We start from the raw sequence: 21,651 nt of genomic DNA, 5'->3' as shown, positions 1-21,651 counted from the left end.
ATCAAGGGTTTGATTTTCTCTGGAGTCCATTTATTTCTAACACGTAAAATCACATGACAGGTTTTATTCATTTGCACAGTTAAAATGTCGTGATGGAAACATACAGTAACACTGTGAAGAGAAACTGAGGAGCTCAGACAACGTCGGTTTCAGATAAAGACAAAAATCCGCAATAAGAAACATTTGAAGGAAAACAACGTGAGGAGCCAGGACAGCAGCTCTCTCGTGATGTTGTTATCTGAGCTGGGAGGCGGTCTCCATGGTAACAGCCTTAATAAAACAAACAGGGCACAGTTGGACAATGAAGGAGTGAAACTAACTGTGCGGGAGCAAAGATCTGTGTGAGATCCCTGTTCCAGGAATCCTTGAGGAAGCTCTAGTGATTCTTGAGATGGTTCCAGGACTCTTGGAAAAAGTTTGAGAGATTTTTGAGAAGTTATTTAGGATGTTTAAGGAGTCCTTGGAAACATCTAAGGGGTCTTCTGGAAGGTACAGGTGTCTTTTGGAAAGATCTAATGTTCTCTATGGGCATTGAGGATATTCCAAAAAACTTTGAGGAACTCTCATGGATTCCTAAGGAGGTTTTAGAAGTCATCCATGTGGTTCTATGGGCTTTAAAGAAGATCCACAATTCCTTGAGACATTTCTAAGGCTCCTTTAGAAGGCTCCAGGTGTCCTTCGGCAGGTTTTATGGGTCTTGAGAGGATCAAGTGGTCCTTGGAAGGGTTACTGGTTTCTTTGAGGTAAATTTAGAGGTCCTTATGTAGGATGCAGGACTTCTTAGGAGGCTTTAAGGGTCAATGAAGAGGTTCCCTGGAGTCCTTGAGGAGATAAAATGACTCAGATGAGAAAGAGAACCAGAAGATTTTCAAAAACTTCCAGGACATATCGATTCCACGATATAATCTGCACCCTTGTGGTCATGTTACACCACCTGTCCTCCTGGTCTCCTCCAGGTGGCGCTACGTCCTCTACGCCTGCCGGGTCTGCAGGGACATGAGGTATTCCATGTGTCGGCGGGCGTCCTGCTGGTTCTGTCGGACATAATAGACCAGGTAGGAGATGACCATGGAGAACCAGAGGAACATGGTGACCAGCATCACCACGTCAGTGGTTCTCCTCACAGACAGACACAGATCCCAGTCCTCCACCAGTAAAACCAATGGCATCCCAACAGCTCCTGCAACACAGAAACACACAGACAAGTTTACAACATGAAATACTGACTGTCACACGGAAGCTGATGATTTATTTAGGTTTTCAGTTAAACATCAGACTCCAGAGACAGATGATTCACTTAAGGAGTAATTAATAACAACAAATTTATAACACTGCCGTTGACTATTGTACCAGCTGTGTGTATAACATACATCTATGTTACTTGACACTTTAATTTTCATGCATTAAATTAACTTAACCATAACTTAACATTAAGTAGACATAATACAAATTAACATCTGTTGAAAATAATGTAACTTTAACGTAACATTAACTGAACATAACATGATGTAACATAACATTAAACAGTGTACATTAAGGTAACGTATATACCTAACCAATGTAACGCAGTGAACCGTAACATTTAATGAACATAATGTAACACAACTTAAAATAACTGCACGTAACATATTGCAATTTTAAGGTAATATTAAAAATATTAATGTTGGGTGATGAGTGTAAATGTACCGAGGTTTGGGAGGTCAGAGGTTTGACAGATGACTTCAGTCAGGGAGGACGGGTCCAGATCCAACCGAGGCATCGACAGCTGAACACAAACAAGACAGAAATACAGTTAAACCGGATCCTGCAGAGAATCCACCAGCTTTCTTCTGATTAACAAAATATTCCGAAACAATATTTACCTGAAGGGTTGAGTCCGTCGAACTACCTCTGTCATACATCTGTTGTTAATAGACACACACCTCCTGATGATAAGCACTATTTTTAATCACTATTCAATAAGTCCTTCTAAACTCACTTGCATCCTACAGTCACAGTGCCAGGGGTTGTGCGTCAGGTTGGCGTGAGCTCGCAGCCCGCCAAGCGCCGCCGGGTCCAATGCTGACAGCCGATTGGATGAGAGGTCCAGGAAGCGCAGAGAGGACACCAAACCACGGAAACAACCGGCTTCAAGAGAAGAGAGCTGAGAGGAAACAGGAAGCTGAAACTGAAAACTGAATGAACACCAATATTATTTTTCTACAGTTTCATTGTTCCTTTGATTTCTGTGCATCTCTGTTGTATATTAACTGGAACAAGGCGTGTTCAGTACCTGGTTGTGCGACAGGTCGAGCTCATCCAGCATGAACAGATCAGAGAACGAGTCAGTCGGCAGAGAGCGGAGCAGGTTTTTATCCAGAAACAGACGCACGGTGAGATTAGAGAGGCCGAGAGGTACCTGAGGACCCGACACACCTGAGCAGGTTAAAGACAGTCAAATGTTTCAGATGGATACCAGTTTCAGCTCTGTGTGGTCACGACACAGATAAATACAGGACTGAGCAAGCAAAGGGAAACTGTCAGCCTTTCTCTATAAATGTGTTTAACGTGAGAAAAACTGCTACACGTTTGGTCATTTTCAGCCACAATTATCATAAAAACCTTTCAGATCCTGCTGGAGCTGCCAACTTTTACTGCCATGTCGAAAATGGGGGCAATTAATGCTAACATTAGTTACTAAGTTAATGTCAATTTTAGTGCACCCATCATGTACAAATTGTATTCCGGCTATTCAAAACTAATTAAATTCATTACTTAATCTGACCCAAAGAATGGTTGCTTATGAGCTAACACTTGTTAGCTAGAGAGCTAATGTTATCTACACAACACTTCAGCTTGACATCTCACAAGCAATCAAACGACATATTAGAGGAACACTTCAACATTTTGGAAAATCCTCTTGCAAGCAGAAGGAGGAAGACTGGGGGCGATGGCTCAGAAGCTAACATGTCAGCTGAGCAATGTTCGCTTTGACTCTAACAAGTATTAGCTCCTTAGCAGCTGAATTCAGTGGTGTGGAAACAACGAATGAATCAAATTAGCATGGTACAACTAAGAAGTCAGCTAAATTTAGCTAATTAGCGTACATTAGCTAGCAAGATCATATTAGGTTGTTACTTGCTTCTTGTTGTTGATAAAATCGTATTCAGTATTTGTGACCAGGATCTCATGGGGTTCAGGGTTTTGTGATGACTGGGGTCGAAAATTAATTTGCAACAAATTTTATCTCGTTTTTTTCCTACTTTTATTGAAGCTAGGCTAGCAGCTTCAAACTGCTGCTGGTCTTTCTGCTAAGCTAGGCTTAACACGTCCTGGACCTGTCCCAGGATTTCTGAAAGTATCAGCAAGAAGACCAAATGTTGAAAATCAACTGTAAAATTGTGGTGACTGGATTTTTAGTTTTCAGATGGGTAAAGAGTCCTCACAGTGCATACACAAAACCTGGTCCCCATAAGACACAAACATGTATGTGTCCCCCAAAACATCACACAGACCTGTGTCAGTCTCAGTCCACTGCAGCCGACCGTCAGTCCTCCGTCCGGCATCTCCAAACATTGACAGATGTTGTTGGCAGATAATCTGTTGCCATGGCACCAGAGAGGGATGGTAAATGGTGATGATGTCATCGCCAGGTTGGGGGACGGGATGATCAGAAGAAGAAGAAGAAGAAGAAGAAGAAGAAGAAGAAGAAGGAGCATCCTCTGTGGTGAAAAGTCCACCACAGAAGAAGAGGGCGGTGGTAGACTCAGTGTGGGACACTGAGTGAACGTCCTCTCTTTGATGGACGTTAATGCGGAGATTGTCCAACGTGAGTCATCACTTTCACCTCACGTCTCAGGGTCAGCTGGAGGAGGAGTCTGACTGGTGGAGGCAGGAGTAATCAGTTCAAACGGTGATTAAAGTCTGAGACAATACAGAAGAAGATTTTCTGCTCCCCGAACAGCTCCGGCAGGGCGGTCAACTAGCTTCAGGAAAGCAGCTTGGTTTAAAAGAAGAAGGGGGTTAGAGTACAATCGATTTGTGATTGGAGCAGCAGCTCACCGGTACCTGTCTGTACCAGTCTGGCCCAAATGTACCCGGCTGTACAGGTACCTTTAGAAAAAATTCACCTAATTGACAGTGTCTGTTATCCAACCTGTGATGTTTATTAAAAAAATAAAACTACATGTAATGCAGACCCCACATTCTCAGCTCATTTTCATTTACATTTATTTATTGCTTTTGATTGAAAAAAACAGAGCAGCCCTTTTGTTAAACTGTCCAGTAAAAACATGAAGCTTCACTTTACCTTCAAACCAACTAAAAACTTTCACACCAAACTTTATCTTGCAGAAGGAGTTAAACAAAATATCAGAACTCTACAGAGACGTCGGGGCCAAAGAGCCGCTGAGATGAGACCACGGACGCCCCCATGTTCCTCAGCCTAGTTTGATTGTAAGACCTTTAAATGCCAATTTATTTGAGCATGTGCTTCATGTCAGCTTCAGTATTCAAGGTGTTAAACTAAATGTTGACACAGGTTGACTCTGGAAAACAGGAAGATTTGCACAAGAAGAGTGAAGCCACCTTGAGGCTGTTTCTGCTTCTATTAACCAGTTAATCAAATGATGGTAAACATAGTGAACCTCAGGCTTTTGGGGCCACCAGAGGGTCAGGGGCCCCGGGACAGCTGTCGGCTTCGCCTGTCTGGTCTTATTTCTATGACAAAATACTTGAGGGAGAAGTTTTGACAGCTGCTGATGAAGATTTTTGGTCTTTGCTCAGCTTTTTTTTTTAGATTTCGCTCTTTAAAGATTTAACAGATGGAGTTTTGTCGTCTGTTCTTCTCACGTGAAGACAAGCTGGTGAATCTCTTTCAATTTACCGAGTTTGGGTTTTGAATCCCTCTGAATGTCGAAAATCGACTGTGAATGTGAATTCATCGGGGGTTGGAGGTTCAAAGAGGGTCCGTCTGGGGCTGCAGAGGTTTTGAGATGTTTCTGTGGTACCTCAGGAAGCGACAGAGAGAAAGAATGAGAGAGACATCACTTTGGTATAAAGCCACATATCTGCTTCAGGTCTGTGTTCCGGTTCTGGGTCCACGTGATGAAGAACAGAGCTGAAAACACTAGTCAGGAGGATAACTGATCCATGTTGCATTATTAAATCATGTATCAATATTAATCAAGTCAATAGTTACAAGTTCTTTGGGAGTGAAATCTGTGTTTGTCTCCTTAAAAACCTAAAAACAGACTCAACAGACAGTGAGGATGGAAGTAGGACAAAGGCAGACGGAGACAGAAAGTGAACAGAGTGAGACGGAGGATAAGACGAGAGAACAAAGAGATGACGAAGATGAAGAGAGAGGACGGATTAATACAGAGAATAAAACGATGGACAGATTAATCCTCCGACTGACTGCAGAGATTAAAAACAGCAGATTTCACTGCTTCAGGAGCAGGTGGAGGAGAAAAGAAAAGAAGTAAATCCTTCTCAACGCAGCTGTAAACTCACCACATTAAACTGAGCTAATGCTCCCTCTGTCATTCAGTCTTATTATTTATCGAAAGTTACAAACTTTATTCAAGTCTGTCGGATCGAGATGTGAAATATTCTTATTGTTGAGTTCATAGTTTAATGTTAGTATTTCCTCTCTCTTGTATCTGTATCTGACATCTTCGCCTGCTTCAGGTTGAATGAATAAAACATATGGTCATTTTATAAAATATCATGTATGTTACAGATGAAACCCAACAGCATAAAAAGTTAAGTGCACCTGCTGTTACAGCAAAGTGTTGCTGCAGTCTGCCAGTGATATTCATCCAAAAATAATGTCAATCATTGAATATATAAAGTAAAATAGAAATAGGGGTCACACTCTGCACAATGAGTACTTTTACTTTGGATATTTGAGTAACATTTGAATGTAAGAGTTTTACTTGTAACAGAGTATTTTATTAAGATGATTACTAAGTATTACTACTCTAAAAGATCTCGATTAAAAACTATTATTTTTAATGATTTTATTCACCTTTTTTTTTAACAAACTTTATTTTTTTATTTTTTTATGTTTATTTATTTATTTACCAGCTAAGGCAGCTCTTATTCTGGCAGTTTTGGTCAATCGTTACTTTCAGATACCAATTGATCGATCGATTGATCGACTGATTGATTAATTGATTGACTGAAACAAAGCTGTGGTGCTGCAGACAGTCCAAACCTTCAGCGTTTAAACCGTGTCATTAAACACAAACCGACAGATTCTGTGTTTTCCCTGTGGAAACATTCAAAGAGAAGATGGTTTGTACTCACATGTTGATGCTGTTTAACAGGGAAGCAGAAGCAGAAGAAGAAGCAGAAGAAGCAGAAGAAGAAGAAGAAGAAGAAGAAGAAGAAGAAGAAGAAGAAGAAGCAGAAGAAGAAGAAGAAGAAGAAGAAGCAGAAGAAGAAGCAGAAGCAGAAGCAGAAGAAGAAGAAGAAGCAGAAGAAGCAGAAGAAGCAGAAGAAGAGGAAGAAGAAGAAGCAGAAGAAGAAGAAGAAGAAGCAGAACAAGCAGAACAAGCAGAAGAAGAAGAGGCAGAAGCAGAAGAAGAAGAAGCAAAAGAAGAAGAAGAAGAAGAAGAAGCAAAAGAAGAAGAAGAACAAGAAGAAGCAGAAGAAGAAGAAGAAGCAGAGGAAGAAGAAGAAGAAGCAGAAGAAGAAGAAGAAGCAGAGGAAGAAGAAGCAGAAGAAGAAGCAGAAGAAGCAGAACAAGCAGAAGAAGAAGAGGCAGAAGCAGAAGAAGAAGAAGAAGCAGAAGAAGAAGAAGCAAAAGAAGAAGAAGAACAAGAAGAAGCAGAAGAAGAAGAAGAAGAAGAAGAAGCAGAAGAAGAAGAAGAAGAAGCAGAAGAAGAAGAAGAAGCAGAAGAAGAAGAAGCAAAAGAAGAAGAAGAAGCAGAGGAAGAAGAAGCAGAAGAAGAAGCAGAAGAAGAAGAAGAAGCAGAAGAAGCAGAAGAAGAAGATGAAGAAGAAGAAGAAGAAGAAGCAAAAGAAGCAGAAGAAGAAGAAGATGAAGAAGAAGAAGAAGAAGCAGAAGAAGCAGAAGAAGAAGCAGAAGAAGCAGAAGAAGAAGAAGAAGAAGAAGAAGAAGCACAAGCAGCGAGCTGTCAGCCTGCAGGAGGAGACACAGATGAATCTTCTCCTGACACATAAATCAGTCAGTTACATGAAGGTTTGTGTCTGTGCTGCTGCAGCAGTTCGATATTTACTTTTACATTGAGTTTATGGTCAAGTTATCAACGTAACCTCCGGTAAAGAGTAAGGTTCGTTTAGCTTCGCTGACACTCTGGAAAACGTTATCTTCATATCGATTGAATGTTTTTCCAAAAAATATGAGTGAGGAAGAGTTAAATATCTGCAGTGACTTAAAGAAATAAATGAGAGCGAGGACAGCGTCCTCTGCTGGACACAACGTCACACGACAACGCAGTAAACTGAGGCGGGAAATGAAATCACCACTTGTATGGAAATAAAAAAGATAATGAACCATGACCAGACGACAAACGCATAAATACATCCACGTGTCACACAGCATCATCAGTGTTCATAAACACATTCATAATAAAAAGGTAATGTAGAAAATAATTCTAGATAAATACATAGAACTGAAAAACCAATAGAAATATAACAAATAATCCAATGAAATCAAATACATACATTAAAAACAGTCATTATAATCAGTATAATGAAAATATAAGCAATAACAAATCATTTCAAGAACGATCCACAATAACAAAATGATAGAACCTCATTAAAATTAAATCACAGAAGTAAAACAAAATTTAAATTAAAAATATCATAACAATAAACTACCACTGAAGCATGAAAAACAAACGAAACATTGGATTTACATCTTTATTAAAAGCAGCTGCGGCCTTCCCGCCTTCACGTTCACCGAGGTTCAGTCCGCGTCGATGAAAATATAGATTCAATGATCAGTTTTCACCCGAAAAACGGAGCTTCGGTATTATTTTAAACCCTACGCGTGGTCTGCGGGTGCGACCTCCACCGCTCAGAGACGGGACATCGACCCGTGAGCGGCCTGGCAGACGACACCCAGGGAAGCGCGCCTGGGGTCCGCACGGCGGCGGCGGGACGGTCCGAGGACACGGAGACATCCGCTGCTCGGTCGGCGAGACCGGAGCGGAAGCTCTATCGCGTCCCACGGCCTCGCGCCCGTGTCCTGTTATCAGGCAGGTGACAGGTGTCCGTTGGGCGGGGCTTGTTGCAGCTCGCGCAGTCTGTTCGGCGCTGATAGAGCTCGTGCTCTCGCTCGGTCTGCAGCGCGTTGACTTTGTGCTGAAGCGACTCGTGCGTTCTCAGAAACAACGCGACGAAGAATCGGGAGGACCTGCTCTGTGTCGAGAAGTCGCCCCGTCGGAGTTCGGTCGCAGAGCCGGACTGAGGCGGACCCCGTTTGAACCTGGACTCCGAAGATCCTGCCGGGGTCAGCGGCGCCTGCTGCTGGAGCTCTGCTGGTTTCTGTTGTGGTTTTACTGGTTCCAGTTTTTCCGCTCGGCCTCATTAACTCACCCGCTGCTGGAGCCACAGTGAGTCCACCACCACCAGAGAGCTGCCGTTAAAACCCCACGGTCTCCTCCGAGGTGTCACGTCATGTGATATGATCTAATAGGATCAGATGTAATGCAATATAATGATATTATAATCAGTTTAATAAAGACATATTACATATTAATGGTAGTGATGAAATTCTGAAATTGTATAGATATTTAAAGTCATACAGACCAATCAAATAATGCAATAATAAAACAAACCTGCCTACGGTAATGATAATAAAGTCTATTATATATTAAAGTCTTTTATGAAGATTCGTTCCTTTCATTATATTTTTGTGTTTGTGACTTAAATAAAATATTAATTTAAAAATATCAATAAACACAAAAGACTGATCTATTCATTGTCTTTTCTTTTGTCTTTTATTGTGAAACTTTGTGAATTCTGATCTGTGTTTTACATTTTATTTCCTCACGTGTTGTCAGAATAAAAGCACTCCTCTGGCATCGCGGCGAGGGACTTGAACCAGCGTCACCGAAGAGACGACACATGACCCGCACCCACGACCTGGTGAGGAAGAGGAGGAGGAAGAGGAGAGTCTGAGCAGGATGCTGCGCTGGACCGCTGAGGACCACAGCGAGAAAAGACCCGGAGAAGAAGAAGAAGAGGACGAGGTGGAGGAGGAGCCCATCCTTCGTCCCTCTTATTCTCCCGTTACCATGACGACGTCAAAGGATGACCCCGCTGCCCAATCAGAGGCCGCAGTGAGCCCTCTGGCCAATCAGGATGTCAGCTCAGACTCGGGGGAGGAGACGGGGGCGATGATGTCGGAGTCTAACAGGGAGGCGTTACTGTGGCAACGGAAGGAGGAGGAGCATGATGAAGAGGAGACGCAGGCGGTGGCCTCGTCTCCCGATGGACGATTCCTCAAGTTCAACATCGAGATTGGACGAGGATCCTTCAAGGCGGTTTACAAAGGCCTGGACACCGAGACCACGGTGGAGGTGGCCTGGTGTGAACTACAGGTATCCCACACACACACACACACAGGAAAACACACGGTGTGTACACGCACAACAAACAACGCACACGTCTGCATCGCACGGAAACAGTTTTCATTTGAATGTGGTGAAAGGGTCGGAGCTGCAGAGACTCTGCGTCAGACCGACACGGTCCAGCGGTTTTCATCATAGTCGTACGACACGTTCACCAAGAAAACGCTCACAAGGTCAAAACTTGAGGCGGCAGGTCCTGACGCCAGCGTCCGGCGGCGGGTAACGAGGCGGCAGACGGCGCTGCATGTTGAATGAATCCAAGCGAATGGAGCTGCGGTCGTTGATTCAAGTTAGCGGCTTGTCCTGTTTCACACACTGAAATGAAATGAAGGGGAAACCCGTTCCAGGTGCTGTGAAGCTCCGCCCCTGATGCTGAAGATGAGCAGTCTGATTGGTCGGTTGGTCTGTCCAACACACAAAAGTCCAATCTTAGCTAATGTAACTGTGGTCACTCAGGATTTTTACACAACACGGTCGCAATAGCTTGAAATAACTCACTGCGCGGAGTGAGCTCTCTGCAACCTCGAACCGGAACCAGTTGACACAACTTGATCACAGGACTCGCTCACTTTGTCAAAGTCTGGGAACAACCAAAGAGATTTTTAGAAATGTTTATCAATCATACAGTATTTCAAGGTGTAAGCCTCATTTCTGCCAAAGAGTAAAAACGAATGTTTCTGCAGTGGACTCTGGCTCAGAGGGAGAAACGCTTTGACCCCCTGATCTCTTCCTACAGCGGCTCCTTAACGTCAGACGCACATCGTTATTTTCCACTAAGTTTAGAAAGTGAGGTGATGTCGCACCCTGAGGTTTATTCGTTTGATTATTGATCTGAATCAGTTCCGATGAGGCTGAACGCTCTGTGATCTCAGCATCCGAGAACAAACACAGCTCGCTCACGCTGTGTGTTTTTAATGATCCTTAACAACCTTTTAATTAAAGTCAGTGGTCGTCGTGGCAACGGCTGCTGTTGGCGTGGTGACCGAACGGATCAAAGAGCCACGGAGGAACGCGACCGGGGCAGATTAAACCTACAGGCCCTACAGGAAGCTGAGACATGAATCCGACCTCAAACTGCTGCTTTTACAGGAAGTACAGAGCCATTTTTACGGGACCTTTCAAAATAAAAGAGACAGAAAACGGAAACATCAGTTATGAAAGTGGGGGCCTGTAAGTGAGCGTTAATGTCAGTTGTATTGGATGGTATAATGTTGAGAGGTCAAACTGTTCCAGACAAAATAAAATGTGACACAGTTAAAGCTCCCAGACTCTGCTGCGGGGACCTCCGAGGACTCTCAGACTTGTCCATCAAAGCACTGTCCTCCACGACCGAGGTGATAATCTGACGATCCACCTTCGCTGACCTTTAAAAAACCGATTTAGTGTCCGCGGTGGAGTCGTCGCACAGAAGGAGCAGCAGCTCCGACTCCACCTGAGACCGTTGCTGGTTCCATCCTGCAGGAAGTCACACCTAATTCACTGGACTTTAGTTCTCGTCAAATCCCCTGAACGCCCAGCCGTTCTGTAGCTGTTGGTGCCCTGAGTGCCGTCTTGCGGGCTCAGGCTGTGTGGTGTGAGGCCTTATTGTCGGCCCCGGAGGTTGAAACAGATGGGATTGCTGTAGTCAGCTGTTGTTCCGACTGTCTGCTCATATTTGTGGGCAAGTTTCAGACACGGGTTCGGGTTTACTAACGCCTGAGCTGTAACACGAGCCGGGCACGACGCCATGTTGCTGTTTGAGTTTTTCGTTTCATTTTTATGAATCCTTTGGCCCTGTGAAGATCTCTAATTTCCTAAAAGCATTACATCTCTATTTATATTTGATTTACGTCCTCAAACTGACTGTACTCACTGAGCCGAGCAGGCAGGCAGTCTGGGGCATGCAGGACCCGGTTTAGATGGATCTGGATTACATTTGTCCAGTGTACTTAAATACTGTTTATTCCATTTATATAGATGATGATAATGTAGTTGGATGGTCTTTCTTGTACGTTTGTTTTTAGTTATTAGACTTGTAGATGGTAATTTTGTGTTTCCTCGAGAGGGTGAGTGAACTGTGCGTGTTATCTGAGGTCACGGTGTATCTCAGTTTACAGGAAGAATTTATAGTTTTATTGGGGGGGTGTCGATGACTGTGCCAATTGGCTCCGATTGGCTCAGTTTAAGGACCCGACACCTTAGGTGATATATTTGGATGGAGGTGGGCTCTTCAGGTGTAGTAGGTTTAGTGAATATTTAACACACACACATGAACTTGCTTCAATCTGGACATTTTCATTCATTCTTTAGACTGAGTTTAATCCAGGTGTGTCTCACCTGGACTGAAACACAAAGACTGCCTGACAGTTTAGTCAGTGTTCATCTTTACACTTCGTTATATTCACTTTTTTGAGCTGTCGCATCGTCCGTCAGTAACTGTTAAGCCGTCGATCTGGATTTTGTTCCAGTTACATCTATGTAACCACCACCATGGACCGTATTCAGCCTCCAAACTCCACAAGGACCATCATCTGTTCATCTTCAACTCACAAGGTGCATTTTTACAAGATACATCCGGTCACAGAGCTCAAATTTCTGTGTCGTGCACCGGTAACGGCAGGTGGAAGCTGAAGACGACGTGTCTGCAGCTTAAATCGGTTCAGTTTTCGTGTCGGGGTGAACTTCAGTTGAATTCAGCAGCTCTGGCACCAACATTTTGAATTCAGCAGTGGTGGAAGAAGGACTCAGAGCTTTTACTTAGGTAAAAGTACCAAAGAGGCAACGTAGAGCTACTCAACTACATCCTGCATTCAAACTCAAAATAATACAGAAGCATTATCCGAAAAATGTACATCAAGTATCAGAGTAAAAGCACTTGTCCTGCAAAACGGCACCTGTCACTGCCCTGTGAGCTTTCAGCTACGTCATAGACAGGGACAGAGTTTAGTCCGCGGGTCCCCAACCCGGGGTCGGGCCCCTCCAGAGGGTCACCAGGTGAACCTGAGGGGTCGTCAGGTGATTCATGGGAGAGGACAGAAGAAGAAGAAACACAGTTCTGATTCACAAATATCCTTTTTTCTCTGATCTTTGCTGGTATTTTTGAAATGCGGATCATTTTACAATGAAACCACGTGAGATAACGTCAGAAGTTGACTGGGGCCCCAACATCACTCTGCTTCCTTTGAAAAGGCTCAAAAGCTGAAAGTTGGGAACCACTGGTTTAATCTTCCACCTTAAGTCACTGTATTGTGTTTTATAAGACCCTCACATGCTGTTTTAGGTCAAATGTAATCTAACTTCAAAGTAACTAGCGACTTTATCTGTCAGATAAGTGTAGCGCAGTGAAAAGTACAACATTTGCCTCTGAAATGTAGAAGTATAAAGTAGCAGGAAATGGAAATACTCCACTAACTACAATTACCCTCAACACCTCTGACTGGACTCTCCTCCATGGCAACAGCAGCTGAGGCTCATGGGTATCGTAGTATTTAGTGACAGAAATAACCTGATAGGTCAGAAACAAAGTGTAAATAATGCAAACTGGAGGTCAGAGCAGAAACCTGTGTGATGGCTCCAAACAAAACTGTAAAAGGTGAAACCGAATGACAGAAGAAAAAAAAAAACAGGTCGTGAAGCAGCGACTCCTCAGACTCCACCGCAGTACAGATCGATCGATCCGTCAATGATCGATGATCGACGATCGGTCTCAACCCGACAAACGAGAATCTCCGTGTTTTTCTCCATGAGCGAAATGACATAACCACAGTGTGTGGGGGCGGGTGGGCTTGTATTGCTATCTTTGTGAGGACCTATTTCAGTTTTTAATCATTCCAGTGAAGACATTTCTGCACTGTGAGGATATTCCCACCGCTTCAAAAGACCGTTGGGAGGTTCAGACCTGGTTTGAAGGTTTGGGTTGGAATCAGGTCTAGGTTAGGGTTAGGGGCTCGGGACTGGATTGCGTCGACGAGGGTCCTCACAAGTACAGAAAGACAAACGTGTGTGTGTGTGTGTGTGTGTGTGTGATAACAGTGACTCAGCAGTTTGTTGTAGTGTACACACTATCTGACTGGACAGACAGCTGCTGGTTGATGTTGATAACAGCACAGACACACACGCACACACACACAGTCAATGAGGTCAAAGGTCAGCTCTGTGGTGATCTTCCTGCTGTGTATTTACGGTCATTAAAACCACACGCTCAACACGTCACCGTGTCACCTGTCCTTCACTCCCATTGGTCAGCAGCAGCCTGGTCCTACATACATTACATAAACACGTTTTACACTCTACTTGTGAGGACCGTCCCTGTCGTAATTCATTTGTTGACTTGTGTCCACATCTGACCGAAAGTAAAACCTAAGGTCGGCACAGTCCTCGGGTTCAAGCATATTATATTATGATTACATTATTTTATTCTATTTTATTTTATTAAGGAGATGGACTGACAGAGTAAGATGCATTAAAGACTAAAGTGCAAAAACTAAGCAAACATCCCGACGAAGGGAGAGAGACAGGGAGAGCAACCGAGTGCAGCAGCTGGAGGTGAGATGGGGTTCGTGTATCTGGTGTCTTAGAGGTAAATGCAGTAACAAAAAAATATCATCAGAGTTCAGTTACAGGCTGCAGATATATTAGTTACATAAATGTCAAGTTCAAATTCAAGTTTATCACAACACACGGCACAGCTCCCTCCATCTGATGCTTTTACACTCAGACTTTTTTTACTTGTTCTTTCGGAGGATTGGTCCTCAGGCAGTTTAGTGAACTGTGCAGCTCCCTGGATGATTGTGTGGTGCTCAGTTTATGTCTGACGTTATGATATTCCTGTATATTAAAAGTGAATTCAAGTTTATCCATCCTGGGCGGTTTTGCAAGATCCTGCATGTTTGGGGGAAAACGCATCGCATTTACAGTCGGCCCCACCGCCACCTCTCACAGGGTTTTCTCGTAGTGTCGCCATAATTTAATCCCGTCGGTTGAATGATCTTGTGATCAGTAGTCCCAGTCTGAAATCAGTGTGTAGTGTGTGCACCCTCAGTCTGGGACCAAAAATGTCGCTACCCTATAACAGACTGTCTCCCCAGTCAACCCTCTGACTTATAGTCATAGTGGGAAAAGCACATATGCTACTAATAACACCAACGTGGCTCTGTTGTGTTCAAGTGTCCCCGTAATCCATGACAGTGTGACATTGAGCAAGCGTGTGCAAGACCAGGACCCTGATGCCGAATTTACACATCATTACTTTTATTATTTACACCTACTGCGACATGTCAAAACAACCCTGTCTCCTGATCCGGCAGCTCAGCATCCACCTGTAGCGGCTCCAGCGTCATTAAACTGGTTTATGGTTCGGTTCAGACTCTCGCAGCACCTGGTTCAGGGTCTGGAAAGATCCTGGTCTGGCTCAATACAGAAAAAGTTCACAGTGACTTCAGACACAACCTGTTTATTAGGATTGAACCAAAACCACCGTCTTTCCTGAACCTGAACCAAAGAGCAGTTGTTGCCTAAACCACAGACGGGAATCCGACCACCTGCTGGGGACTGGTACAGTTCATCAATTCATTCCTTCTGAAAAACTTTGCCTGTAATTTGTCATTTTTAATTAGATCTTTGTGAATTACTGGTTCATTTTACATCTCGATGCCCAAATAAATCAGTTTAAATCTTTGACTGAAATGGACGCCGCACGTAGACATTAACGTAATCAGTGATGAGGAGTGGGAAGCAGACGAAGCTTCATTTTATTTGGGAAACAGTGCCGTCAATCTAAAGTCTCAAGAGCCCTTTGAAGAGCTGGACAACACACGCACGCACACACGCACACACACTCACTAGTGGGCATACTGACCAAAACCAGCCCAGGAAACCAAGCAGGACATGAAATCTGATCCGCTTTGTCTGGTTTGAATAACAGATCCATGAGTCTGAGGGTTTATCAGACACAAAACGCAGGATGTTACAGGTCTGGAGACGCATCGAAGTTAGAAAGTTAGAAATCGGCAGATAGTGAATCTTTTGCTTTAATGCTGCTCAGGTAAACAGTAGAAATCCAGCGTTCAGTCATTTATCCCCAAGGGGCTCTTGCGTTATTTTTGATTGTTTGGTTCTTTTTCGGGGGGGGGGCGTCTTTCCCAGGGCAACACATTGTGTTGAAGCAAAACTTCAACCTGGTTCGACATTCGTCCAGAAACTCCACAGGGAACCTTCTATGTCCCTTTGTTGCTCTTGTCTTTTGCATGAGTGCTCCAACGTGCAGCTGCTACAAACTGTGTCCTACTGTAGAATAGAATATTAAGGGTTTTATTTGCGTCAGCCGCCTGAAAAACGTTAACGATCAGTCAGTGGGTTTTTTTAATCAAACAGTTTAGTGCCTGACTGGATTTATCTGACGTTGCGTACGTTGACGCTATGGTCACTTCCCTTGCTTAGCTTAGCTGAATCTATTGTTATTGTGTATTTGTATTTTTGTAAATTATCAGGCCCCCTCCGTCTTCGGCTCTCTCATCCAGAATTTCCATTTATTGCTTTTCTCTTTTCTTCAGTTTGCTCTTCTGTTCTGAACTTGGTGAATAAAGTCGGATTCTGGTTTTGAGACGAAGGAGAGGAAGCGACACACTGGCTCATCCCGAGGAGATGTTTATACATTTTCCTTTATTTTATTATACTTCAGTTTACTTTATTCGCTTTCCATTCTTTAATTTATTCATTATATTTTTTATTTCAAATTATTTCTGGTTGTCCATTGCAGTTAAATGCGAGGACATGTCAGTGATTTTGTGACCAACCTTAACAAACTAAAAACAAACATCAGAGTCTCCAGAAACAAACAAACAGAGGTGTGTGAGTGTGCGCGCGGGCGTGCGACCACGATGCTGATTTCCCATCATGCTCGGCAGTGATGTGAGACGTTTGTGTGTTATCCTGTCAGCAGATCATTAGTTGTGTGTTGTTACAGACCGTATGAGGGCTCAGTGTCCTTCATGGTGGAGGTTTTCCTCAGTCGACACAGTCGACTCGCAGCTTTTTAATCAGTTCTGTCGCTGAAGCATCAATATTAATGTATCATCTCGAACCCCATCAGACCCATCGTCTGAACAAGGTGGAGCGTCAGCGGTTCTGCGAGGAGGTGGAGATGCTGAAAGGTCTGCAGCATCCGAACATCGTCCGATTCTTCGACTCCTGGAAGTCGACGCTGAAGAGCCAAAAATGCACCATCCTGGTGACGGAGCTCATGACGTCGGGGACCCTCAAAACGTGAGTCCAGAACCAGGACCTGCAAAACCTCCTGGGATCGGGCCGCACTCCGACTTCAGATTCATATGTGTAGATTATTTTTAAATTGAAAGTGCCACACATCTCGTCAGCGGCTCTTCCACAGCAGGTTTCGTACCGGCCCGTTTTAAACCAGGTTGACCTCTTCTTTGCGACTATCATTTTATTTACAAACGCACATTTTTGTTCAAATGCTGTAAGATGATAAGATAAACTTCACTGATCCCATGCAGAGAAACCTTAGTGTCAATGCAGAAGTAAAACGAGAGATGCGTAGTTGATATAAGTGACCTCAAAAAATAAAAGACCCTGAAGTACAAAATTGGAAGGTACTTTTCTCTCTACGGCAAGCAGACTTTGTTTCTGTAAAACCTGTTGAAACAGAAGTTACAAGGCAGTTTAGAGGGAGGAAAAAAGCAGACGTTTTAGTTCCCGAACGCCCCGCAAGCTTTCACCTTCTGAACCTCACCTGAGTCGACGGGGCTTGTGTTTCTTCTTTAAACCCCTCCAGGTACCTGCGCCGGTTCCGACAGATGAAGCTGAAGCTGCTGCAGCGTTGGAGTTTCCAGATCCTGAAGGGGCTTCAGTTCCTGCACTCGCGCTGCCCCCCCATCCTGCACCGAGACCTCAAGTGCGACAACATCTTCATCACCGGGCCCAGCGCTTCCGTCAAGATCGGAGACCTGGGCCTGGCCACGCTCAAGAAGGCCTCGTTCGCCAAGAGCGTCATCGGTAAGAACAGTCTGTACGTGGAGCCAGCAGGGTCATGTTGAAAAAACAGTCCTTAACTCCTTTTAAATCCTTCATTTAATGAAGTCAAAATCCAGGTTGTCAGTCACAGTTGCACATTAGATGCAGTTACTTGACGGCGCTGTTGTTATTGTGCTTCAATCTGTGACGCTGCTGCGTTCAGGGACCCCCGAGTTTATGGCTCCTGAGATGTATGAGGAGAAGTACGACGAGGCCGTAGACGTTTACGCCTTCGGAATGTGCATCCTGGAGATGGCCACCTCCGAGTATCCGTACTCTGAGTGTCAGAACGCCGCCCAGATCTACCGCAAAGTAACCAATGTAAGGCTCCGCCCACCTGAGTGCTGTCGACTTCCAGTTTTTGTTCAGGTCTTTGACCGTCTGGTTGTCTCTCAGGGAATCAAACCGGACAGCTTTTTCAAAGTAAAAGTCGCAGAGCTGAAGGAGATCATTGAGGGCTGCATCCAAACCGACAGCAGTGAGAGGTAATGTGGCCACGGTCCAGCATTTACCCCAGAACTCTTCAGTTAAAGGAAAACTCCGGACTCCGCACTCGCCACCTCTGTTGTAGAAATTCGGGTAAAGCAGGACTCGTACGAAACAACGTACTTCGGTATTGTTGACGTCCTGGCTTCAGCCCCAGAGGACAGATGACTACGTTTGACTCCATTGGTTTGTTGCCGTGTGGTCAGTGCGGTCAGTGTCCGTTTCATCCTGCAGGTTCACGGTTCAGGACCTGCTGGACCACCGGTTCTTCCAGGAGCAGCTGGGAGTCCACGTGGAGCTGGCGGAGGACGACGACAGTTCGAAGGCGGCGCTGAAGCTCTGGCTGCGAATGGACGACAACACGAAGCTTCACGGCAAATACAAAGACAACAACGCCATCGAGTTCCTGTTCGAGCTGTACAAAGACGTCCCCGAGGAGGTGGCCCAGGAGATGGTACCTGATGCCGCGGCACTGATGACGTCACCTGACAGGAGACAGGTGCAGGTGTCTCACCTGTGTGTCTCTCTCTCTCCCTCTGTCTTTCAGGTGGTGTTGGGTTTCGTGTGCGAGGCGGACTATAAGCTGGTAGCCAAGGCGATCAGACACCGCGTGACGGCCATAAAGCGTCAGCGGGAGAAACAGCGCCGCCTGCTGGAGGGAGCTCTGAACCGCCAGGGAGACGCTGTCGTCGAGGAGGAGCCTGACCCCACCCCCCGGCCCCCTGAACCGTCCAATCAGAAGCCGGCACCTGCCACAAGCCCGACTGCTGAAGGCAAGGTAGCCATTCAGGTGTGTTTAAAGCTGTTGCTGCGGTAACTTGGCCTGAAGGTGACGCACAGTGCCTCCTGCTGGCTGAGTTTACACCTACAACTGTAAATGTTTTTGATCTTAAAATGTAACGAAAGTAAATCTGTTTTCCTTGATGTTGATGTTTGTTCCGTATGGTTTATATGTTCGATACGTGTGTATGTGTGTTTGTTTGAGGAGCTAATTTCCTTTTTTCCAGTGACACCTCAGTTGAACACCCTCCTCTGTCACGTTCATTAGCACAACCTATAAATACTGTTTCATCAAGTACTCGTTACCTATTGATAAACCAGTCATGATTTTATATTGAAGTTTTAGAATTTAACAGACAATAAAAAACACAAATGTCCTCATGTCTGCTCACAACCACAATACAGAACATTATAAACCATTTAGTTGTTGTTTGTAATTTGCTAAATGTTAAATGTGGAGGTTAAAATTAAATAATAAAAGGTATTAAAATTTCTGATTTACAGTGGCAGGAAATTGGTGAGAAAATATTAGAATTCAGTGGTCAAATAGAAACAACCGTAGCGTCTTTTTTCCTGCCAGTGCAGTGAAATATTTTTCAACATTTTTCCACGTTTAGAGTATTTTCTAAAATCAGGTTTAAATTTGATCTTCTCTCGATTCTAGTACTCGACCAAACTTCTTTCTTGTTTGAAGATACAGACACACAATATTTGACACAAATTGATTCTATTGGAGAGAAATTGAAATCACCTCAGCACACTAATGGATTTTTTCACGATATTTTAAAGTGTTGAAAAAGGTTTAGGACTCAGTTTCTTTGCCTCGTCACTAAAGATTTGTTCTGATTGTAACAACCAAGATTGTATTCTTTGTTCTTCAAGCAAAGAATCAGTCAAATGACTCTCCTACATAACGACCTGACTATGATAACAAAACAGTGATAGAAGAAGGATGGTGAGTTTCAGTTAATGAGACCAATCGTCTGATTATTTTTATGTATTTAAGATATTTATTGAACATATTTAATTTCATTATTTCATTAATCAGAGAAGAACATACACGAGTCAGAGTGAAGTTACCAGTTGCTGTTTGTGAGCTTCTGTTTTAAACTCGCAGCAGGACGCAGCTGCTGTTTCACCACCCGCCCCCGCCGGGATGCAAGCCCTGCCCGCGGTAACGTTGACATCATCGGCGCTGTCGTCGAGCGGCAGCCCGGTGGATTCTGGGATCAGCAGCGTCTTCAGCAGGGCGGAGGGAGACGGAGACGAGGAGGAAAAGACCGCCAAACACACCTCGTACTCCTCCGCTACATGTCAGGGCATTCTTTTGTTTTTGTTTTTTCTATTTTAGTTTAATATTTTCATTTATATTCTTGAATCTGTGAAACCAAATTCTGTCGTACACCTTCGCATTTAAATGCTTTGTTTTTCCTGTGGTTGCCATGGCAGCGGACTGTGAGATGGACATCTCCTCAGGCGTCCCAGAGAAGGTTGAAGCCACACCCCCTCCCGTCACAAACCCCACCCCCATCCCATCATTCTCTGCCCCTGCTCTGGTGGCTCAGGAAACCCCTCGCCTTGAGGTTCGTGCCCCCGTGACCCGGCCTCCATCCAAGGCTCCGCCCCTTCCTGTGCTGCGTTTCCCCAAGGTGAGCAGGGGGCGGGGCTAGAATGCTTCAACTCTTTCACCCAGTTTTAGCAGCTGTTTATATTTAGTCCCAATCTCACACCTTCTACTCAGAGTCGTAACTGAGTCGGATCTGAACACAGACATGAAACACGTGTTGATATGATTCGGTGAGACGTCCACTTCCTGAGGACGTCGTGACCTCTGACGTCCCTCCAGAATAAAGCTCCAGAAATCCCCTTAGAAACCAGAGGAAAAAGAGGCTGCAGAACTTCATTCAGAATCTTCCTGCTTTTAAGTTTCCCTCAGTGGTGACAGTTGTCTGAACGTCCACGGCTGCACTGCAACAGGAGCTGATCACAGCTGATTCAGCAGCTTCAGCAATGGTGCAAAATGTGAAGAAATACAGGTTAAAAACAGAGTTCGGTTGCAGCCCACAGCTAACTCACTGAAACTTTGGTAAATTTCAAAATAGATGAATCCCAATGGAAGTAAGATAAAGAAAAAAAAAGGGAGTGAGCTGTTTTTCGCTAATATTTGCTCACTGAAATAATTCACACAGTTCATCTCCAGATCGATCCCATTATCATCCTCATTTTATATCCTAATTTCAAAACCTTATATTTCATTTTATTCACTGAATTAAGAATGAAAGGACTCATCTCGATAAACACGCCTTCCCAGAAAACGCTTATGTGGGCTAACTAAGTGTTTTGGTACTTTACACAGCTGCTCGTATGTAAGTGGAAGCAGAGAGGTTTTGATGTTTGACCCGTGGTCGATCACGCTGTTGCCGTTGCGGAGGCTGAAGTACTCATTGTGTCCACAGGAGGCACTGTTACGGCTGAATGCCCTGCAGTTGATCACTTAACTCCTTATCAGTCATTTCCGTCACGTCACTGACAGTAGTGATGCAGATTTTGATTGAGAGTTTTGAAACTAAAGTGAGGATATTACAGACAGAACTGATCTGATCTGATCTGATCTGATCTGATCTGATCTGATCTGATCTGATCTGATCTGATCTGATCTGATCTGATCTGATCTGATCTGACAGCCTTGTATAAGTTCAGGTTCTGTTGTCGTCGGTCGTGTTTGAGGCTGAAGGTTCAAGCGTCGACGTCTCGGAGATGCACCTTTGTCCCCCTCTAGAGGAGATAA

At 44.3% G+C, this 21,651-nt stretch overlaps 2 protein-coding genes across 2 annotated transcripts in view; one reads left to right on the top strand and one right to left on the bottom strand.

The window, feature by feature from the left end:
* Positions 1 to 773: 773 nt before the first annotated feature.
* On the bottom strand, positions 774 to 3,655 carry LOC120788235 (leucine-rich repeat-containing protein 3B-like). The gene is made up of 6 exons (XM_040123841.1): positions 3,495 to 3,655; positions 2,273 to 2,398; positions 1,979 to 2,143; positions 1,687 to 1,765; positions 935 to 1,180; positions 774 to 821 (listed from the first exon to the last, which is right to left on the bottom strand). The coding sequence occupies exons 1-5, from the start codon at positions 3,624 to 3,626 to the stop codon at positions 972 to 974; spliced, it is 711 nt and encodes a 236-aa protein (XP_039979775.1). The 5' UTR covers positions 3,627 to 3,655; the 3' UTR covers positions 774 to 821; positions 935 to 971.
* A 4,607-nt stretch (positions 3,656 to 8,262) lies between these two features.
* LOC120784246 (serine/threonine-protein kinase WNK4-like) overlaps positions 8,263 to 21,651 on the top strand; it is a 27,187-nt gene continuing 13,798 nt past the window's right edge. Inside the window, exons 1-10 of the mRNA XM_040117865.1 lie at positions 8,263 to 8,567; positions 9,018 to 9,557; positions 16,657 to 16,829; positions 17,359 to 17,579; positions 17,761 to 17,918; positions 17,994 to 18,082; positions 18,318 to 18,537; positions 18,631 to 18,873; positions 19,981 to 20,176; positions 20,313 to 20,512. Coding sequence (XP_039973799.1) covers positions 9,141 to 9,557; positions 16,657 to 16,829; positions 17,359 to 17,579; positions 17,761 to 17,918; positions 17,994 to 18,082; positions 18,318 to 18,537; positions 18,631 to 18,873; positions 19,981 to 20,176; positions 20,313 to 20,512 — 1,917 coding nt within the window. The 5' untranslated portion in view covers positions 8,263 to 8,567; positions 9,018 to 9,140. The remainder of the gene's footprint in view (positions 8,568 to 9,017; positions 9,558 to 16,656; positions 16,830 to 17,358; positions 17,580 to 17,760; positions 17,919 to 17,993; positions 18,083 to 18,317; positions 18,538 to 18,630; positions 18,874 to 19,980; positions 20,177 to 20,312; positions 20,513 to 21,651) is intronic.

Source organism: Xiphias gladius, chromosome 3, assembly GCF_016859285.1.
Source record: "Xiphias gladius isolate SHS-SW01 ecotype Sanya breed wild chromosome 3, ASM1685928v1, whole genome shotgun sequence".
Lineage (NCBI taxonomy): Eukaryota > Metazoa > Chordata > Actinopteri > Istiophoriformes > Xiphiidae > Xiphias > Xiphias gladius.
Note: the sequence above shows the minus strand (reverse complement) of the source record. Positions and strands in the feature narration are given on the sequence as shown.